The following is a 20,978-nucleotide window of genomic DNA, read 5'->3' on the forward strand; positions in this document are numbered from 1 at the left end:
GTGCCCTGGGGATTTTTCTAAATGCCATTCTCTGGGCTATTATTGCTCCATACTTCAGCACTGAGCATAAATCTGAGGCTGGTGGAGAGAGAACCTGCAGAACAAAGGGAATAAAACACACTATTATTCTTTTTCCCCCCCTTTGTTCTGCATGTCCACCCTCACCCTGGGAAATGCTTCCCAGGACGTGGCCTCACAGGTTGCCAGAAACAGCAGCTGGAGCTTCTCAAAATCTCTGTCCTGCCTGGAACTGCTTTCATTAATTACTGCCTGTTGATAAACAAGGTGCCAAGAGCAGGAAAAACCCTCCAGGGCTGTTCAGAACCATCAGAGGCTCTGACTGCCCTTCCTGGGCTCATGAATGCATTGGCAGTCAGGAGCAGTGAGGTGAAATGAGCACTGTGGGCAGCTGAGGCAGTGTGAGAAGTGCAGGGAAACTGGGATTGCTCCTCCCCTGAAGCTGATTCCTTGCTCTTCTTTGCCCCAGCTGGAACTGGCCACAGCCAAGAGCGACATGAACCGGCACCTGCACGAGTACATGGAGATGTGCAGCATGAAACGGGGCCTGGACGTGCAGATGGAAACCTGCAGGAGGCTCATCAAGGGCTCAGCTGACAGGTGAGGGCTCCTCTGCTGCCCCAGGAGCTCCTTCCTGCTGGAGTTCTGGATGCTGAGGATTTCAGACTTTCTGTGCTGACAGGCTCTGGCCCCCAGGAGAGCGCTGCATTTGACCTGAGGCCGTGGAGAAGGCTTCCAAAATGGAATGATAACGTTGGGATTTTGGGTGTGTGGTTGGTTAGAAGTGTGTGATATCACAGCATGGAAAACTTAGAGTTTGGGGTTTTAGAATATAGTAATGTATATGGAGCAAGATGGAGGTTTTAGGGTGGAGGCTGGTCCTTCTTCTTTACCTTCTTCTTCACCTTCATCCTCACCTTCTTCTTCATGGGTTTGGGTGGTATTTTGTAACTGGACAGAAAAGCCCGCATTGCAGACTTCAAGTGATCAGTTATTGGGTTAAAAGTGAAAATAACTTAGGTGTCATTTCTTAATTGGATAGTTTAGCCTTAAAAGGCCTTGTAGCAAAAGATTGTTGGCCATTTTGTGCCTTGTTGGTGAAGAACTGCAGAACTCACTGCTGTGTGACTGTAACATAGATAAGAAGTAATAAACACCTGAGTCTGAACACAAACTGTCATCTCAAGTGCCTTCAGTCCTGACCTTGACAGAGGGAGAAAAAGAAGCTGAAAACTGGCACATCCCCTCCTGGGTGTGGTGCTGGAGAGGGCACCTAGAACAGAGGCTAGGCAGAGTTAAAGGAATAAAGTAGGGATTTATTGAAAGGCCTTCAATGATACACCTTGGGCAGTGCAAGAGCCTGGCTGTGGCTACACCCAAATGGACCATGGGTCATGAGTTTTCACACTTTTATAAGTTTAGTCCATTTGCATATTGTGGGTTAATTGTCCTATAACAGCTTCAGGTAATGAAGACACATTCTCCAAGTTTGCTTCCCTCCAATTTGCTTTTGTTTGCACTTTTTGGAGCCTGAAGCTGCAGTAGTTCCCCTTGGTTCTGGGGTTGGAAAAGGACTGCTTTGTCTGACTAAACTGTGAAGAGGACTTGCTAACACTCTGTATGAAGTTCAGCGTTACACCCTAATGCAGCACAGAATCTGAGAAATACGAAAGTTAAAACATAAGGCATCAGTTCCTGCCAGCTTGGGCTAAAGGCAACACTGTCACTTGATGGCCTTGTCCTTTGGAGAATCTTGTGTCCCAGAGCAGCCCTGAAAGGGGGCCTGCAGCAGAGTGTGGGGTCCTGTTCCTTGGAACAGCCCCACGGGTTCAGCAGCTGCTCCTAAACACAGGGAGCTCCAGCTCAGCTGGACTTCCAGTCTTTAACATCTCAGATTTAGAACTCTTAAAGCCCCAAATTAAATCTCGACTCGGGACTTACATGAAGAACTTTGTTTTTAATCTTCTCATGTGTTAAGAACCTTACACTGTGAGGGATTTCTCTTATCTCTTGCTCAACCCCAGCAGAACAAGATGATAAACTTTCAATTTTCAGGGCTCTGGGTATTAGGGATGCTGAGAATCTTTGCTCTCCATTTCCCCATCAGTAAACCTGGGCCAGCCTCTGTGTTTGTGTAGGGGATGGGTAGGGTGGCACCTTGATTGTTCTACTGATATTTACTATAAACCCAAAGTTTAATTTTATTCAAGGGTTTTTTTAATAGCTTGGGGGAATGCCAGTGTTTAATGTTAATAAAGGGGTTTTAAAATAGTATTGGGAAGGGAAAGTGACTCTTTTCTTGTAAGACTTTTTTTCTTCCTTCTGTCATGGATATTTAACTTTTGGGCTGCACCTGTCCCTGCAGGAATTCTCCGTCCCCCAGCTCGGTAGCCAGCAGTGACTCAGGAAACACAGACGAAATTCAGGATGATTTGGACAGAGAGACGGACGTGGAGCCTATGGTCAGCTGATAGCAAGTGGGAGCATTCCAGTCAAGGGGAAGATGGAGAGAGAAGATTCCAAACCAATTGCTGGGGGAAAGGTGAAAGACTCGAGAGGCCCCGCAGAGGGACTCTGAGGACTCATTCCTACACGCATCCCCTCCCAGCCAAGGATTGGTGCTGTACATTTCTATTGTTCTACAAACCATGAATGCAGAGTCCTGTAGGAAAACACGGTGTTTTAATTGTGCCTTTGCCCCAAGCTGAGCCACTTTGAGCTCCAGTGGAATATTAATAGCGGGTGTTTTTATAAAATATATTATTTAAAAAACAAAAAAACAAAAAAACAACCAAAGCTGTTGGCAGCAGAGGATGGTGCTGCAGAGGCTCTGGGTACTTCCATAAGCTGCTGGTTTTATTGAGCTGCTGCACTCATTGGCAAAAGCAACATTGGCAAAAAGAGCAGCAAAACCAAGACAATTGTGGTGCAATTACCAATGTCTGGCACAAGAAAAAAAAGAATTGCCTCCAAATTGAACTGCAAATGTTTAAAAATAACAGCGGGTTTGGAGACAGCTCGCAGGGTGAAGCAGTTCTACAAAATTCATAGGGTTTTCTTCATCCCACCTTTTGGGGTGAGGGAGCCTTTGGGACATGTCCGAGGTTTCTTCTGGACTCCAGGACCTGGAGGAGCAGGACTCAGCTCGGTGGCAAAGCAGGGGGGCACAGGAGGGGTCACTGGGGGGGGACTATCACTGAGTAACTTCTATGCAAAAACAAACAAACAAAAAAAAAAAAGCTCGCCTTATTTATATGGAATGTTTGGTCCCTGCTGGGCTACAGTTATCCCTTGGGAAAAGGAAAGCTAAACCCACATTTGCACACTTAGATGTCTGTAGAGCTTCTTTTGAGGTGGAATGTTGTATCACAATGCCTTTGTTTCCAGTGGTTGGATTAGTAGGGGAGTCAGCCCCGGTTTGTGTCTTTCTTCAGGGCTTTTTTGTTTTTTTTAGTGTTTGCAGATTTTCCTTTGCTGACGGAGAGATAACTCCATTTTTTGCTGCTTCCATGATGTGTAGAGCGGGGTAGGTGAAGCATCAGGATAAACTGACCTAGGTGTGGGCTGGAGACAGGACTTTGGGAGAGGTCCAGACCACTGTTCTTAGGGAAGGCTGAACACTGGGAAATGCTGTAATCCTTTTTAGGGCGTAGTAAACTGAATCCCAAAGTGCTGCTGCCCTAGAACTGGGGAGGAACAGCCATGTACTTTCTCTGTGAGAAAGTGGCAAGACCTTGGCTTTGCCCATCTTTCTGCATTTTTACCCAGGAGAAGCAGCATCAAAGTCGGATCACGCGGTGGTGGCTGAGGAAACCCCAGCCCCACCGAGCTCTTCACGGTTAGAGTGGGAATTGTAGCACCTCAGCCAGGTAAAAACAGGGTATAAACCTCAGCCAATAACTTCTTGTTTGTTTTTAAACCAAGATTGAGAGCGTACTTGATACTGCCCAAAGCCAGCTGTGGGGTTAAGCAGTGGTTGGAACTCGGAATGAATACCAAATGTGTTTGTTTTGCCTGCCAGGAAGCTTGGAAAGTGCTGTGCAGGAGCAGTGCTAGGGCTGGACAGGGAAAATCCCAATTTCTGCACCCTCTCAGTGTTAGGGAAAGGCAAAGTGGCCAATCCTGGGAGCTTCCTGAGTGGTGTTCCCAAGCCTCTGGATCTCTGGAGTTGCACTGCATGCAAGCAGCCAGTGCAGATCCGTGCTGCTCCATTCCATAAAGAGCACAGGTCTCTTGGAAAATGGCTCATTCCTGGGTGGGAACTCCTCAGTCTGGCATAGCCACGGAGAGGGGCAGGACCTCGGGGGGTTCCTGGTGGAGCTGTGGGCACAGGAATGTTTCCCCTCCTGTGCTGCTGCCTGGCTGTCAGCTCCATCTCCTGCCTGGACACGGCGCAGCTTTGAGGCCACGTGGGTCAAACGAGCTCCCTGCCTTTTCCAGGCTGGGAAAGAGGACCAGGATGATCCATCAGCATCCACAGTGCCAGGGCACGAGCCACAGCTGGTGGCTTCTGTCCAAGCCCGTGGATCCAGGGGTATTCCTGTGGTGTCCTTACTGGTGGCAATGCTCAGAGCAGAGTAGGTGACAACTCCTTGGATCCTGGGGTGAGGGCTTTCCAAAGCCTGGTCTGTCCTGTAAATGTAGATAACTTTTCTCTGGAAGAGAAGCCTCATTCCAGAGTGCTCATTCCTGTTATTTCTTAGGTGGCCAAAGTGGTAAATCTGATGTTCACTATAGCTGCAAGCTGGGGGGGATTTGGGCTATTTTTTGGGCTGGGACTGCATGTTTGAAATCTGCAATTTGAAGGGGTTTGAAGGGTTTTGAGCTTCAGCTGCTCCCGAGGAGCCTCTCCCGAGGCTGAGGAAGCGTCTGCCATGTCTGGATGTCTGTGATGCTTCAGTGGCTGGGTCAGGCATTGCTCAGCACAGTGAATCAGCTCCTGGAGCCTGCTCCTGGCTCCCTTCCTGGCTCCCTTCCCCCAGGATCGCTCCCGGAGCCTGCCCCTGGCTCCTCTGTTCCCCGGGATCGCTCCCGGAGCCTGCCCCTGGCTCCTCTGTTCCCTGGGATCGCTCCTGGAGCCTGCCCCTGGCTCCTCTCACCCAGGATCGCTCCCGGAGCCTGCCCCTGGCTCCTCTGTCCGGGATCACTCCTGGAGCCTGCCCCTGGCTCCTCTGTTCCCTGGGATCACTCCCGGAGCCTGCCCCTGGCTCCTCTGTTCCCTGGGATCACTCCCGGAGCCTGCCCCTGGCTTCTCTGTTCCCTGGGATCACTCCCGGAGCCTGCTCCTGGCTCCTCTCACCCAGGATCGCTCCCGGAGCCTGCCCCTGGCTCTGCTCACCCAGGATCGCTCCCGGAGCCTGCCCCTGGCTCCTCTCACCCAGGATCGCTCCCGGAGCCTGCCCCTGGCTCCACTCACCCTGAAATGCTCCTGGCACCACAGCCCCAGCAGCTGTCGGGGTCGTGCTGCCCTTCTGCTCTGGGTTTGTTATTTTTCATTAAAACTGAGGTAGGAAAGAGGCTGAGTGTTCCCAAACCCAGGAGCTGTTGTGCTGGGGGCAGGGAATTCCCATAGCTGGGATTGGGGTGTAGGGTGGGCAGGAGCACCCGCAGTGGGGTGGTGAGAGGGATGTGGGGTGTAGTAGAGGGTGTAGAACTCATGTGCATGGTGGTGATGTGTAGGACAGTAGAGGTTCCCATGGGTGTCGGTGTCTTTCTTGTAACCACATGTAATCCATTTTTGAAGAAGAAAAGGTGTTTTCATACTCGGGGTCGGGGTTTATTTTCATTTAGGCTGGACCAGCCTTTTGGGGGCAGCTGGGGTTGGTCCTTGGGGGTTTCCCTGGGAGGTCGTTGGTTCAAAGTCCAGCCGTGCTGCTGCTCCTGCTCCGTGTGTGTGGCACCACTCCAGAAACCAGATCAAAGCTTGCCAGAGAAAAAAAATAAGAAAAAAAGGAATTTAATTGTAAAAATGCTGGAAATGATCTTGATGACCTCTTTCTTTTTTCCTTTGTAAAGCTGTAAATACTTTATTTTTGTTTTCTATTCTTAATGCAGTGTCATATTGACACTTTTTTAGATTTACAGTCAGAAAATCCTCCTCATCGTTTCTCATTTTTTAAAAGGGGATTTCAAGGAAGCAAATTTTTTTGCTCGCTAGCAGTGTAACAATAGATCAAATTCCTAAACTGGGTTTGTACAAAAATGTTTTCAGTAAACAAATGGCAGTGTGTGGATGCATGTTGTTCAAAAATGTCCAAAGAATAATGTGGTACAAATGTTTTAAAGAATAATGTGGTACAAACATGTTTTTCAAAACTTAGTGATTATCATCTTAGTTCACACAAGGAAAAAAAGCAAAATTCTTTTAAAAAAAAAGGTTTGGGGGGGAATGTAATGAAAGTCATCTAAGCTAAATGTGTAATCTATTTATAAAAACACAGTATATATTCTATTTTTATCAGAGGTTTTTAAAGTGCAAACAGATTTCTGTTGGCAGATGCAATCGTTCCCTTGTAACGTCTCTTCTGCTCTATGGGACCCCCAAATTCTGTGATGGTTCCAAGAGTCAACGTGGAAATAACCGGGACAGGTTTGGCTGTGGAGCACTCACAGGGGAGGCTGCAGGTTCAGCATCTCTTCTGCCTCTGCAGAATTGTTGCTGTGATTTTATTCCCTTCCCTGTGATTTTATTCCCTTTCCCTGACTGGGAGGATGCTCCTGGAAGGGGTCAGGACCACCTGGAGCGTGGCAGGACAGGGGTTAAACTCTGCCTCAGCCTGGAGAATATAAAAATCAAATATCAATTATATTTGTACCTGTAGAAATTGGGATTAACTCAACAAAACCAAACAACAGATGGGAATCATGCCTGAATATGCATCCAGAGCTGCTTCTGAAGTGAGATTATATTAATTTTCTTTTCCATGATCATTCCTGCCAGCAAAAACACGAGCTGGCTGCGGAAGGGCCGTGGGTGCTCCCGGAGCCGTTCCCGGTGTTTCCCTTGGCTCTGGGAACACGGCAAGGATGTTTGTGTTGGAAGAGCTGCGGAGCTGGGAGGTCTCACGTTCGAGTGCTTCATTTTAGAGCTGACTCTTTAAGGAATGATTTATCCCAGCTAAATTGGACATCCCAGCGCTTCCATGAGGCAGGAACACCGCAGTGAGGATTTCCCACCTTTGGCTTCAGGACTTTTGGGGTTTTTATCCTTCTGCTCGGCTGCAGGGGAGCACGCAGCTTTTAAAGCTCTTTGCCTTCGGGGTTGTCACCCAAACGCTGAATTTTAAGCTTTTTAGTGGGATGTAATTTGTGTCTGTTTGAGTTTTAACTGAGAAACAAAATTACCAACGAGGCAACAGGCGGTGTCCTGGTGGGAATAACAGCAGAGGTGAGCTGGGAGCACTGCCTGCCAAATTCTCTGTGGGAATGGGATGCCAGCCCCTCTCCCTGCAGAGGGAACGCTCAGGCCTTGGCCAGGCCCTTGGCAGAGCAGTGGAGAAGCACTTGAGCCTTCCCTTCTGTCTGTTTTCGTGTGAGTTCGGTGTCCTCAGACCCTTCTGCTTTTGCAGGAGCCTTTCAAAGCTTCTCTTTTGAAGGAGCAACAAATTGTGTTTAAATGTGGGTATTGATTGCAGAAATCACCATTCCTCCCTAATCTGAGGCACTCCAACAGTGAAGCGCTTGGGAAGGGGGTGCCTGTCGGTCTGGCCAGCTCCCTTTTTTGGGAAATGATGATGTTAAAGCTTAAAACAACCCCTGGGGTGGCTTCAAACTGCTGTCATCTCTGTGGCAGAACAGCCCAGACCACGGTGCCACAAACCCGGTGGAGCTGCCCAGACTGCCAAACCCCAAATTTCTGTTTTATTGGAGAGGGTTTGAGGGCGGTCCAACCTCAGTCACTAAAACACTCCTTCCTGTGACCTGGTTTCACCAAAAAACTCACAATCCAGTCCCCAAAACACCTTCCTGTGGTTCAAGTAAATGTAGCGACCTTCAGCCAAAACGGATTATTTATTATTTATCGTGTTCGAGTGGGGGGTATTGATGCCTCTTCCCTCCTGCTGTGTCACTTCTTGTCGGTTCCTCTTTAGGTCACTTAAGAGTTTCTTTTATCCCCACTACAACGAACTGCTGATGGTGTGAGAACGCCCCTGGTTACCGTCCCCGTGTAAATATTGTGCTTTATATTCTGTATATTAGCTAATTTTAACGGAAAAGACTGGACTGATGATGCTGTTGGATGACCCCAGGTGGGGAAAGGCCAGAGGATGACCCAGCTCCCGGGCTCTGGGGCTGGAATTCTGCGCTGGGAACCCGCAGCAGCTGGAATGGGACACCACCAGTGGATTTGGGACCATGAAACGCTTCGAGAATCCAATCCACGTCAGGAGGAGCCCTGAGAACTCCCTCAGCCAGAGCCAGAACCACACACCCTCCTCCGAGCTCGGCGGATTTGCTCCATTTTCCTTTTTTTAGTGCCAAAACCGACCCCACCGCCCCCTCGCAGGTCTGCTGGCAGCTCTCCGTGTGCTGCTGCGGTGTCCAGTGGTGTCCAGTGGTGTCCAGCCGCTGTCCAGCGGTGTCCAGCCTGTGTCCAGCGGTGTCCAGCCTGTGTCCAGCGGTGTCCAGCCGCTGTCCAGTGGTGTCCAGCCGCTGTCCAGCCGGTGTCCAGTGGTGTCCAGCGGTGTCCAGTGGTGTCCAGCGGTGTCCAGCTGGTGTCCAGCAGTGTCCAGCCTGTGTCCAGCCGCTGTCCAGCGGTGTCCAGCCGCTGTCCAGTGGTGTCCAGCCTGTGTCCAGCGGTGTCCAGCGGTGTCCAGCCGCTGTCCAGCCCTCCGTCCTGCCCGGGCCGGGGCTCAGCCGGTGCCGGACCCCAGGGGCGGGAGCTGCCCATGAAACAGGTCCCAGTCGGTCTCTGGTGACGATGAAAACCACAAAAAAAACTATAAAATAAATACCAAACTCCTGGTTGAACGGCTCTGCGTGTTAATTCTTGGGGCGGAAAACGCCTCTAAAGCAAAAGGATCTGGGTCTGAGGAAGGAGGGACCATCCTCGTTTCCGAAAATCCGCCCAGCCCAGGTGATGTGGGGTCATAAAACAGCCCAAACTCCCCTCAAAATCAGTGTCCTTCAGCTGCTGCTCTTGAAGCATGACTCTCCTTGGAAATTAAAATACCACCTGCACACTTCAGCCTTCTCCTGGCCCTGTGCCCCAGCCAGGCGCCACCTTTGGCTTAAAATCTCCCTTTTTTTGGTAAGTCTCAGTTCCCAAGGAGATTTTCAGCTGCTTTTCTCTTTCTCCCCGCCGAAATCCTCTCCCGCGGCTGGGACCCGCCGATCTCCGGCCGCAGCCGCTCGCTGTCCTCGGGCCGCAGTTGTTGTTGTTTTTCCCGAATTTCGCTTTTTTTAAGGATTTTGGGCTCCTTCCCGCGCCCCGCCCCCTCCCGCGTGCCGCGCGCGCCACCGCCCCTCTCCGGGCGCGACCATCACCGCGCGGGGGGGGGGGGACGCGCCGCTGGGGACACCCCACGGGAGCCCCGCGGGCGGGGGGGGACACGGCCCGCACCCTCACACACAGCGAGCGCCGGGTGCGGGGCAGCTCCTCCAGACCGCCGCGTCCGGAGTTTTATTAATTTACTAATTAATCCACGGTTGTGTCTCCTCCCCTCCCCTCCCTCCCCCCGCGCGGTGGGTGGTGGCGGCCGCGGGCCGGGAGCGCGGCGGGGCCGGGATGTGGCGGCGGCTGCGGGCGCTGAGGGACTGCGGGTGAGTGCGGGGTCCTTCCCTTCTTCCCTTCTTCCCTTCTTCCCCTTCCCTTCTTCCCTTCTTCCCTTCTTCCCTTCCCACGCGTGGGGCGGACTCGGGCTCCTCTCGATCCGCGCTGCCGCCCCTGCCATCCCCTGGAACCATCCCGCTGCCAGCCGCAGGCACTGCCAGCCCTTAGTTCCCCCTTGTTCTCCCCTCCTTCCTCCTTTTTCTGCCCTTATTTCCCTCGTTTTCCCCTTTGTTTCCTCCTTTCCCCTCAGTTTTTACCCGTTTACCACAGTTTACCCCTTGTTTTCCCTTTTACCCTTGTTTTTACCTGTTTTCCTCTGCTTTCTCCTGGTTTTCCTCCTTTACCCCCTTGCTTTCCCCCCTTTCTCCCTTGTCTTCTCCTTTTCTTCTTGTTTTCTCTTTTTTCACCCCCTCGTTTCCCCCCTCGTTTTCCCCCTTTTCTCCTCGTTTTTCCCTTTTCCCCCTCGTTTTCCCCTCATTTCGCCCTTTTTTCGGGCATTATCGGTGAGCTGGACGATGTGACCCGCCCGTGGGGCTGGGCACTGCCAAGGTCCGGCTGGGCAGTCCAGGGTGCCCGTCCGGCTTTTGCCCCCTGGACTCTGCCAGGAGCCGGCGGAGCGCTGGGATGTTGCAGCAGCCCGGGTCGATCCGGAGCTCACCCTGTGCCTCGTTCCTTAAAAACGCCTTTTCCAGCGCTTTTTCCTGAGCGAGAGAGGGGTGGTGGGCTGGGGGCCAGGGCCAGGCTCGGCTCCTGGCTCTGGAATCCCCACCCAGCGGGAGAGATGGGGCAGGGGCTGATTTGGGGGGGCAGCCTGGGATCGAGGTGTCCCCGGGCACTGAGGTGTTCCCCGGGATCGAGGTGTCCCCTGGGATCAAAGTGTCCCCCGGGATCAAAGTGTCCCCCAGACCGAGGTGTCCCTGGCACTGAGGTGTCCCCTGGGATCAAGCTGGGATCAAGGTGTCCCCCAGACCGAGGTGTCCCTGGCACTGAGGTGTCCCCCGGGATCAAAGTGTCCCCCAGACCAAGGTGTCCCTGGCACTGAGGTGTCCCCCGGGATCAAGGTGTCCCCCAGACCAAGGTGTCCCTGGCACTGAGGTGTCCCCTGTGATCAAGGTGTCCCCCGGACCGAGGTGTCCCTGGCACTGAGGTGTCCCCTGCGATCAAGGTGTCCCCCGGACCGAGGTGTCCCTGGCACTGAGGTGTCCCCTGCGATCAAGCTGGGATCAAGGTGTCCCCCGGACCGAGGTGTCCCTGGCACTGAGGTGTCCCCTGGGATCAAGGTGTCCCCCGGACCGAGGTGTCCCTGGCACTGAGGTGTCCCCTGGGATCAAAGTGTCCCCCAGACCGAGGTGTCCCTGGCACTGAGGTGTCCCCTGCGATCAAGGTGTCCCCTGGGCCGAGGTGTCCCTGGCACTGAGGTGTCCCCTGGGATCAAAGTGTCCCCCGGACCGAGGTGTCCCTGGCACTGAGGTGTCCCCTGCGATCAAGGTGTCCCCTGGGCCGAGGTGTCCCTGGCACTGAGGTGTCCCCTGCGATCAAGGTGTCCCCTGGGCCGAGGTGTCCCTGGCACTGAGGTGTCCCCTGCAATCAAGGTGTCCCCCGGGCCGAGGTGTCCCTGGCACTGAGGTGTCCCCTGGGATCAAGGTGTCCCCCGGACCGAGGTGTCCCTGGCACTGAGGTGTCCCCTGGGATCAGGCTGGGATCAAGGTGTCCCCCAGCCCGAGGTGTCCCTGGCACTGAGGTGTCCCCTGGGATCAAGGTGTCCCCCGGACCGAGGTGTCCCTGGCACTGAGGTGTCCCCTGGGATCAAGCTGGGATCAAGGTGTCCCCCAGCCCGAGGTGTCCCTGGCACTGAGGTGTCCCCTGGGATCAAAGTGTCCCCCGGACCGAGGTGTCCCTGGCACTGAGGTGTCCCCACGATGCTGGGGAAGGAGGGAACGGCGGGATTCCAGCGGTTCCTGTCCTGCCCCTGTCGCAGGCGGAGATGGCAGCACCGCCCGGCCATCCAGGTGACCAACGAGCCCATCCTGGAGTTCAAGCCGGGGAGCCCAGAGCGAGCGGCGCTCCAGAAGGTACCAGTGCCGGGATTTGGGGATTTTTGGGGCTGGGAGGGCCCCGGGCTGTGCTGCAGGTGCTGCAGAGCAGCCCCAGTCTCTCCCTGGTGTGACAACCCCATCTTGCCCAGCTCCTGCTCCTTCCCCGTGGGCACAGCTGTGCCTCCTGTGGGCAGCCCATGCCCGGAGCCTGTCCCCAGTTCCCTCTGCCCGTGGGAAGCGGGATGGAGGGCAGCTGGACAGGGTGGGAGCTGCTCCCACCACGTTCTCCTCTCTGCCAGGCCCTCGCTGACCTGAAGGGCAAGACCGAGGACATCCCGTGTGTCATCGGGGGGGAGGAGGTGTGGACCTCCACGGTGAGGTACCAGCTCTCGGTGAGTCGGGGGGTTCTCATTAAATGGGGGAGAACAGAGCAGGGGGGTCCCTGCAGGAGGATCCTGGGACTGGTCCTACAGACCTTCTCTCTTCTCTTCCCAGCCCTTTAACCATGCACACAAGGTGGCCAAGTACTGCTATGCCAGCAAGGTGAGTGCACCTGTCTGTCCCCCCTCTTCCTGGCTGTTTTTTGGGGAAGAAGCAGCACTTGGCCTTGGTTTAGCAAGTGAAATGCATTTTGTGAGCAGGGAGGCTCCAGGAGCCTTTCCAAGCCCCAGGGATCCTGGAACATACTCACCAGGAGCTGCACATTTGGGGTTGTGATGGCACCAGTGGTCTGTGCCTGGGGTGGGTGACCCCTCCTTTTCACTGTGACCTGGTGGTGGGGAGGAACCTGGAGAGGCTCCTCCTTGCTGCCTTTTCCCCTTTGCCTCCACAGGAGCTCATTAACAAAGCCATTAACGCTGCCTTGGCAGCGAGGAAGGAATGGGACCTGAAACCTGTGCAGGACCGGGCCCAGATCTTCCTGAAGGCGGCTGACATGCTGAGCGGCCCGCGGCGAGCAGAAGTGCTGGCCAAGACCATGGTCGGGCAGGTAGGGGTTGTCCTGGTTTGAAAAGCCAAGTGTCTGCTGAGGAAGGCAGGAGCCTCCCCTGAAATGGGAAATGTAAACCCCCTCCCTCTGAATCGTTATCATTTTGAAATTAAGGGTCTCTCAGGCAAAGATATGGGAATAGGAATAACAGTTCTTTACTAGGAAAACTAAAAATACAAATGTAATAGTACAAATGAAAAAAAACAACACTGCCGGAGTCAGAGCAGGCCCTGGCAGCCTGTGGGTCAGGGTGGTGGCAGCAGTCCCATCCCATGGTGGCTCAGCCCTCCTGCAGTGCCAGCTGTGCCTCTGCTGGAGCAGGGATCCTGGGGAAGGGTGGAGTTTTCCTCTGAAGATCCAGTGGTGGTGGAGATGGGCCTGGGCTTCCTCTGGGAATGCAGTGGGGAAGAGCTGCTCCTCTGGGAATGCAGTGGAGAAGGCTGCCCTGGTGTCCCAAAATCTCAGATTGTATCCAGGTAGGAATGCTTGGCTCCTCCCCCTGGGTGGAGCGTCTCCCACTGGGATGATGGAATTTTCTCAGCCATGCAAGGACACTCAATGGCCCATGAACAGAAGATAATTAATAACTAATGGCCCATTAACAGGAGATATCTCCTGGAGGGAGGATTTGTGGAAGAGATAAAGAAAACTGCCCAATGAACAGAAGATAACTGCCACACCTCTGACAGACTGGAATAGAATTCACACCCCCATTTCCAGCCTAAGACAGGGGTGCTGGAGAAGCTGGGCTGATCAGGGGGAGCAGGGCAGGAGGGGCTGCCAGGGTGATTTTTGGCAGTGGGCATGGCTGGAGGCCCTCTGTGACGGGACCCAGGGTGATCCTCACTCCTTGCTGCGCCTGGGAGCAGGATCAGCGTGAGGCCGCGCTGGAGGCCCCATCTTTGGGAACTGAGCTCGGGAGGGGCACCCCACAGCCAGCACTGCACCATTGCTGCATTCCCCCATGCACCATTGCTGCATTCCCCCTTCCCTTCCCTCTCCCTGCAGGGCAAGACCGTGATCCAGGCGGAGATCGACGCCGCCGCCGAGCTCATCGACTTCTTCCGCTTCAACGCCAAGTACGCGCTGGAGCTGGAGCAGAGCCAGCCCCTCAGCGTGGACATCAGCACCAACTCCATGGTCTACCGGGGGCTGGAGGTGAGCTGGTCCCCCCGTGCCCCACATGGGTCCCTCAGGGGGACAGGAGGCTCCCAACGGTCCCTTCTCCCTGTGCCTCCGCAGGGCTTCGTGGCTGCCGTGTCCCCCTTCAACTTCACGGCCATCGGGGGGAACCTGGCGGGGGCTCCGGCGCTGATGGTGAGTCCTGGGGGACAGGGGGACAGGGCAGGACAGGGGGACAAGGACAAGGGGATAGGACATGGGGACAGGGGGACAAGGAGACAGGGCAGAAGGACAGGATAGGGTGACAGGGTCACAGGACAGGGGGCAGAATGGGGAGGCAGGGCAGGGTCACAGGATGAGGGGGGCAGGACAGGGGGACAGGACAGTCCAGGGAAAGGCTGGGAGAGGGATCCCAGCCCTTGGGTTCAGCTGGGCTGGGGTGGCCAAGGAGGGAGCCTGGCCTCGCTGGGGCTGTTCCACAGACACACCTGGGGCCTGTTGGACCCCTTGACCCAATCAGCATTTAGGCTTTAATTAAAGCACCCCGGTGCCTGGATTTCCAGTGTGAGGGGGGAAGTGCTGGGAAGGCACAAACTGCCCAAACCTGCCCTTGTGGGGTTTTTGTTCTGAAGCAAGGTGTCTTTTCCTTCCCAGGCTGGGTTTGGCATCTGGGAATTAACACAGCCGGGGTTTGATTTCCTACCTGGGTCAGAGTGCTGTCGGGACATGAAAGTGTAACCAGTTTGTAGCTGCTCAGATTCCTCTGGGATGACGCTTTTTGGGAGCAGGGCCAAGAAAGGCAAGGGCAGGCCATGGCTCTGCCATTTAGCACCAAACTGGCAGACAGGAGAGCCCAGAAGGTCTGAAGAAATATCAAAAAAAAAAAAATCAAAATATTGGTAAAAAGCATATCTGCACATTCCCATTTGTGTCCCAGCCCACGGAGCACAGGAGCTCCTGCCTCTGCAGGGTGGAACTTGGGGAGAGGCTGTAATAACCTGGTGAATTTGGGCCAGGAATAATTAATTTATTGATGTACTGGGAAAGAAAAAAACCCAACAATTGTCCTCGGGTCTTTGCTAATTAGGCTCAGATTTCCTGCTGGCCCCAAAGAGGCTGAGGAGGTTTTAATTTGGGAACATCACATTTAAAGCCATATTTGAGTGAAGCATTTGAAGCTGTCACTAGGGCAGGGATGGGAGGACAGGGAGAGGGTGAAGCCACCATGGAGCTGGGAAGATTTCTGGAGAGAGAGGTCTCTTCCTCTCACCCCAGGACCCGGGGGACACCCTTGGCTTTGGGAATCTGGCAATGAGCTCATCCCAGAGCGGGTGAGCCCTGCTGGGATGGGACAAGCCCGTGCTGGCAGCTCTGGGTGACAACTGGGGACATGCCGTGGCTCATCCAGCTCCCCCTGCTCGGTGTGACAGTGAACTCCCACGGGATGCTGCAGGGGGATGGGATCCCCTGCCCTGGGCCGGGAGCAGAAGGCAGCAGCACATCAGCAGGTGCCTTGGAAAGCTCGGCAGCAGGGGGCACCTGGAATTAAAGTTAGGAGAAAATGCTGCTTAATAGGGGAATGTTAATTAGAGCCCCAGTGAAAATGCTGCTTAATAGGGGAGTGTTAATTAGAGCCCCAGTGTTTCTGTAACCACGGGGGATTAGACACTGGAGAGGTCCGTGCAGTCAGTCCTGGGAACAGGATTTCCTTGGGATCAGAGCAGTCCAGGCTGGGAATGCTGTGTCTGCCCCTGGCCTGGATTCCCCAGCTGCCTCAGGTTCTGCAGGGTGTGCTTTATTTCTGTCCCTGTTTGGAGTGGAGCGATTGGTGGGGCCCAGGGAGGAGCCGTGCCCAGGGGGAGCTTTTTCTGCGCAGCAAATCCCTGGAAAGCAGGAGACAGGAGTCCAGAACTCCCTGTCCAGCCCTCCCGGGGCTGTGACCCCGTGCAGGGGAGGCTGAGCCGTGTGACAGGGACACAGGGCGGTCACAGGGAGGCCGTGGGGCCAAGGGGCTGGGGTGGCACGGGGCCAAGGGGGTGTCACCAGGGGAGTTCTCCGGCCCCTCGTGCTGTTGGTGCCTGGTTCATCCAGGCAGGAGGTTTGGTTTCACTGCCCTGCCTGGCACAAACACCTGCTGGCCCTGCCCAGGGCCGGTGGTGGCAGCGCTGGTGACACCGGGAGCACATTCCCGTGTCCCGAGGGAGGAACCGGGGCCTGGTGACACCGGAGCACATTCCCGTGTCCCGAGGCAGGAACCAGGGCCTGGTGACACCGGGAGCACATTCCTGTGTCCCAAGGGAGGAACCGGGGCCTGGTGACACCGGAGCACATTCCCGTGTCCCGAGGCAGGAACCGGGGCCTGGTGACACCGGGAGCACATTCCTGTGTCCCAAGGGAGGAACCGGGGCCTGGTGACACCGGAGCACATTCCCGTGTCCCGAGGCAGGAACCGGGACCTGGTGACACCGGGAGCACATTCCCGTGTCCCAAGGGAGGAACCGGGACCTGGTGACACCGGAGCACATTCCCGTGTCCCGAGGCAGGAACTGGGGCCTGGTGGCACCGGGAGCACATTCCCGTGTCCCGAGGCAGGAACTGGGGCCTGGTGACACCGGAGCACATTCCTGTGTCCCGAGGGAGGAACCGGGACCTGGTGACACCGGAGCACATTCCCGTGTCCCAAGGCAGGAACTGGGGCCTGGTGACACCGGAGCACATTCCTGTGTCCCGAGGGAGGAACCGGGACCTGGTGACACCGGAGCACATTCCCGTGTCCCGAGGCAGGAACCAGGGCCCGGTGACACTGGAGCACATTCCTGTGTCCCGAGGGAGGAACCGGGACCTGGTGACACCGGAGCACATTCCCGTGTCCCGAGGCAGGAACCAGGGCCCGGTGACACTGGAGCACATTCCCGTGTCCCGAGGTAGGAACCAGGGCCATGTTTCCAGCTCCTCTTGGGGAAGGCAGAGCTCAGCCCTGGAAAGGAGGGAGCGGAAGGCTGGCACAGCCACCTGGTGAGAGAAAAGGGGAGGATTTGTGCCCTCAGCTGAGCAGGGCACACCCAGTCCTGCCCCAACAGTGCTGGGGTGAAATTGCTGTTGCCTTTTTCCCAACCTGGAAAGGAAACTCGGGATCATTTTAGTAAGGAGGTAATACAAGAGCAGATCTTTGTTTGAAGGCCTTCAGGGGCAGTTATGGAAAGAGGTCTACAAAAGCCCACCCCCATAGGGATGAGGACATTTTTATAGGTGTTAGGAATCTAGCATAATTGATAAAAAGCACCAGTTGGGAGGACAAGTGGTGATGCAGTTCCCCCCAGGTCTGGAGTCCCCCCTCAGCACTGGCTGTGCTCTGCCCATGAAATATCCCAAAGAGTTGTTCCCATCCTTGCTTCCCAGGAAGAGCCAAGACAGCACTGGGGCCTTGTATCCCCTGGAGCTTGGAGCTCTGGGATTTTTGTCTTTCTGCCTAGGGAAAGGCCATGGAAAAGTACTGGGAAATGTAGTCACTAATACAACAGGCAACAGAGCTACACATAGATCTGTGAAGAATATATGGAATAATGGGGAACACAGAAAAGAAAAAAAAAGGCTGTGTGTCCCCGTGAGGTGCCACCGCTCCGGGACAGCTTTCCAGGGAATTCAGACATCCCTGACGAGGTGTTCTCCTGCCCCCAGGGGAACGTGGTGCTGTGGAAGCCCAGTGACACGGCCCTGCTCTCCAGCTATGCCGTCTACAAGATCCTGCTGGAGGCAGGGCTGCCCCCGAACGTGGTGCAGTTCGTGCCCTCGGACGGCCCCGAGTTTGGGGACACCGTCACCAGCTCCGAGCACTTCTGTGGCCTCAACTTCACCGGCAGCGTGCCGTAGGTTGGGGACAGGGGGGAGGGCAGGGAGGGGGCTGGGGGCTCTTCTGGTGGCCCTTGGAATGGCGCTGGCAGGACGTGGTGGCACGGTTATATCAAAATAGGGGGTTCAAAGTGGTGACAAAAAGAGTCTGAGCCGGGTGTTGGTGCTGGGGGGGAGCGGTTTTAGCTCTGGGGCTGAACTCGGGGCACAGGAACAGCCAGAGTGGCAGTGACACTTCCAGGGGTGCTGCAGGTGGGTTTGCTTTGCTCTCAGGGTGGGTTTGCTTTGCTCTCAGGGTGGGTTTGCTTTGCTCCCCAGGTGGGTTTGCTTTGCTCCCCAGGTGGGTTTGCTGTGCTCCCCAGGTGGGTTTGGTTTGACCCCTGGGCTTTGGCTGTGTCCCATGGGGTGTCAGAGGTGCTGAGGGGTCCCAGGGTCTGAGAGCCCCTGCAGGGACCCCTCCCCAGAGCCAGGCCACGCTTGGGTGAGCAGGTGGGGAGCTCAGAGCTGAGCTCCCACTGCGAGGCCATTTCCATTTTTATTGTTTTCCAGCCGAGGGGTTTGTCACAGTGAGGCCTGAAGGGAAGGGGGGAAAGGGGAGGAACAGAAACTTCTGGATGCTCACTCCGTGCCCTTCCCTGTAACAGTTTATTTTTAAAGCAGTGGAGCTGCTCTGTGGAGCCTTTGTTTGATACCTGGGCTCCCAGTCCCACTTCCCTGTGCAGGGCATCCCTTTCTTGGGTGATTTCCCATCGGGGCATCCCTTTTTCTGGGTGATTTCCCATTGGGGCATCCCTTTTTCTGGGTGATTTCCCATCGGGGCATCCCTTTTTTTGAAGGGTTTCCCATCGGGGCATCCCTTTTTTGGGGGGATTTCCCATCCCTTTTTTTTGTGGGAGTTTCCCATCAGAGCATCCATTTGGCTGGGGGGTGGGTTTCCCATTGGGGCATCCCTTTTTTATGGGATTTCCAATCGGGGCACCCCTTTTCTTTGGGGATTTCCCATCGGGGCACCCCTTTTTGGGGGGATTTCTCAGTCCTCTTGTAGGGGTTTTCCCACCAGGTCAATATCACCCTGTGTGCAGAGCCTGAGCTCCTCCCTCCTGTTCCAGGACCTTCAAGCGGCTCTGGAAGCAGGTCTCGGAGAACCTGGACCGCTACCGCAATTTCCCGCGCCTGGCCGGAGGTACCGGCCTCCCCTGCACCTTTCTGGGGGATTCAGGGGGCAGCTCCTCCTCTGCCTGGGGAGGAGAGGGGCAGCATTCCCATCCCTGTGGGCAGAGGGTGCAGGAAATCGCTGGATTTTCCAAGCTGTGGGAGTGGCATGGGGTGGGATTTTGGGGTGCGGAGCTGGCGCTTGGGTGGGAGGTGGTGGTTGGACCCCAAGGTTTGGAGTCCCAGAGTTTGGGAATTGAGGTTGGTTCCTTTTCCAGGGGTTTTTTCTGCCTGCTCCAGGGTTGTGCTCCTGGGGTCATGGCTCTCCCTGTCCTGATGCCTTTTGGGGCTGTCTAAAAACTGAAGGCAGATAAAATTAAGGGACTAAAAAGTGCTTGTATTTGCTGAAGGGCCTTCAGGTGCATCTCAGGCAGGGGCTACACCCAAAAATGGACCAGGGCTCACGAGTTTTCACACTTTGATAACTTTGGTCCATTTGCATATTGGGGGTTAATCCTCCAATTCCAGCTTCAGTAATGAAGTCTTTACCCCAAGCTTGCTCCCCCCATCTCCCTTTTGTTGAATTTCTCGGGGCTGAGGCAGTGAGGTGTCCTCGATTGCCAGGCCTGGAGAGGAATTGTTGTGTCTGCCCAAAACGGGAGAGCAGCAGCTGACGCTGTGTGTGGAGATTGGAGTTCTGCACTACAGAACCGCAGGGTTACAAACACATGGAAAATAGCAAAGCTCAAACCCTCAGGCATCAGTTCCCCTCGGAACCCCACTCGGGCGGGGAGAGCCCCAGGCACATTTTGGGAGCTGCCCCATCCTGCCAGCTCCTCCGCTGCCCTTTTCCCCGCGCAGAGTGCGGAGGGAAGAACTTCCACGTGGTGCACCGCTCGGCGGACGTGGGCAGCGCCGTGAACGGGACCCTGCGCTCGGCCTTCGAGTTCGGCGGGCAGAAATGCTCCGCCTGCTCCCGGCTCTACGCGCCGGCCTCGCTGTGGCCCCACATCAAAGAGAAGCTGCTGGAGGAGCACGGGAAGATCAAAGTGGGAGATGTGAGCCGAGCTGCCGGGCTGCTGAAGGGCTTTGCGGCTCAGCGGGAGGCTGATGGGATTAGGGGCTGCGGGAACTGGCTGCTAATTCCCATTGAACCGAGCTTTTCATCCCCGCCCGCTCCCCCCACCGCCCCGCAGCTCCTGGCCGTGATTAGAAATTAACTTGTAGCCGCTCTGCAGGGAGGGCTGGGCCGCCTCTTCCCGGAGAACGGGAGCTCCCGGGACACGGGGAAGGGTTTTTGGGGGAGTTGTGGCTGCCGCTGGTCCTGAGGCAGCTCTGGGGTGCAGGGTGTGCTCTCACCCACTCCCTTCTGCCTCCCGCAGCCCACCCAGGACTTCGGGACGTTCTTCTCGGCAGTGATCGATGACAAGGTGAGCCGGGAGCAGCCCCAGGCTGGGGTTTGCTGCACAGGTGGGGACAGGGATCCAGGTGAGCCGGGAGCAGCCCCAGGCTGGGGTTTGCTGCACAGGTGGGGACAGGGATCCAGGTGAGCCCGGAGCAGCCCCAGGCTGGGGTTTGCTGCACAGGTGGGGACAGGGATCCAGGTGAGCCTGGAGCAGCCCCAGGCTGGGGTTCTCCTCACAGGTGGGGACAGGGATCCAGGTGAGCCCGGAGCAGCCCCAGGCTGGGGTTTTCCTCACAGGTGGGGACAGGGATCCAGGTGAGCCCGGAGCAGCCCCAGGCTGGGGTTTTCCTCACAGGTGGGGACAGGGATCCAGGTGAGCCTGGAGCAGCCCCAGGCTGGGGTTTTCCTCACAGGTGGGGACAGGGATCCAGGTGAGCCCGGAGCAGCCCCAGGCTGGGGTTTGCTGCACAGGTGGGGACAGGGATCCAGGTGAGCCGGGAGCAGCCCCAGGCTGGGGTTTGCTGCACAGGTGGGGACAGGGATCCAGGTGAGCCAGGAGCAGCCCCAGGCTGGGGTTCTCCTCACAGGTGGGGACAGGGATCCAGGTGAGCCAGGAGCAGCCCCAGGCTGGGGTTT

The 20,978-nt window shown here is 55.7% G+C and overlaps 2 protein-coding genes across 2 annotated transcripts in view; both read left to right on the forward strand.

Moving 5' to 3' along the window:
* The window catches only part of IFFO2 (intermediate filament family orphan 2), a 46,802-nt gene extending 40,324 nt beyond the window's left edge, over positions 1–6,478 (forward strand). The window contains exons 8-9 of the mRNA XM_068171655.1: positions 488–618; positions 2,384–6,478. Coding sequence (XP_068027756.1) covers positions 488–618; positions 2,384–2,489 — 237 coding nt within the window. The 3' untranslated portion in view covers positions 2,490–6,478. The remainder of the gene's footprint in view (positions 1–487; positions 619–2,383) is intronic.
* Positions 6,479–9,620: 3,142 nt separating this feature from the next.
* The window catches only part of ALDH4A1 (aldehyde dehydrogenase 4 family member A1), a 46,084-nt gene continuing 34,726 nt past the window's right edge, over positions 9,621–20,978 (forward strand). The window contains exons 1-11 of the mRNA XM_068171776.1: positions 9,621–9,780; positions 11,769–11,862; positions 12,126–12,218; positions 12,322–12,369; positions 12,659–12,814; positions 13,823–13,972; positions 14,057–14,131; positions 17,615–17,802; positions 18,895–18,968; positions 19,799–19,995; positions 20,320–20,367. Of these exons, the coding sequence (XP_068027877.1) occupies positions 9,746–9,780; positions 11,769–11,862; positions 12,126–12,218; positions 12,322–12,369; positions 12,659–12,814; positions 13,823–13,972; positions 14,057–14,131; positions 17,615–17,802; positions 18,895–18,968; positions 19,799–19,995; positions 20,320–20,367 (1,158 nt within the window). The 5' untranslated portion in view covers positions 9,621–9,745. The remainder of the gene's footprint in view (positions 9,781–11,768; positions 11,863–12,125; positions 12,219–12,321; positions 12,370–12,658; positions 12,815–13,822; positions 13,973–14,056; positions 14,132–17,614; positions 17,803–18,894; positions 18,969–19,798; positions 19,996–20,319; positions 20,368–20,978) is intronic.

This window comes from Anomalospiza imberbis, chromosome 23 (genome assembly GCF_031753505.1).
Source record: "Anomalospiza imberbis isolate Cuckoo-Finch-1a 21T00152 chromosome 23, ASM3175350v1, whole genome shotgun sequence".
Lineage (NCBI taxonomy): Eukaryota > Metazoa > Chordata > Aves > Passeriformes > Viduidae > Anomalospiza > Anomalospiza imberbis.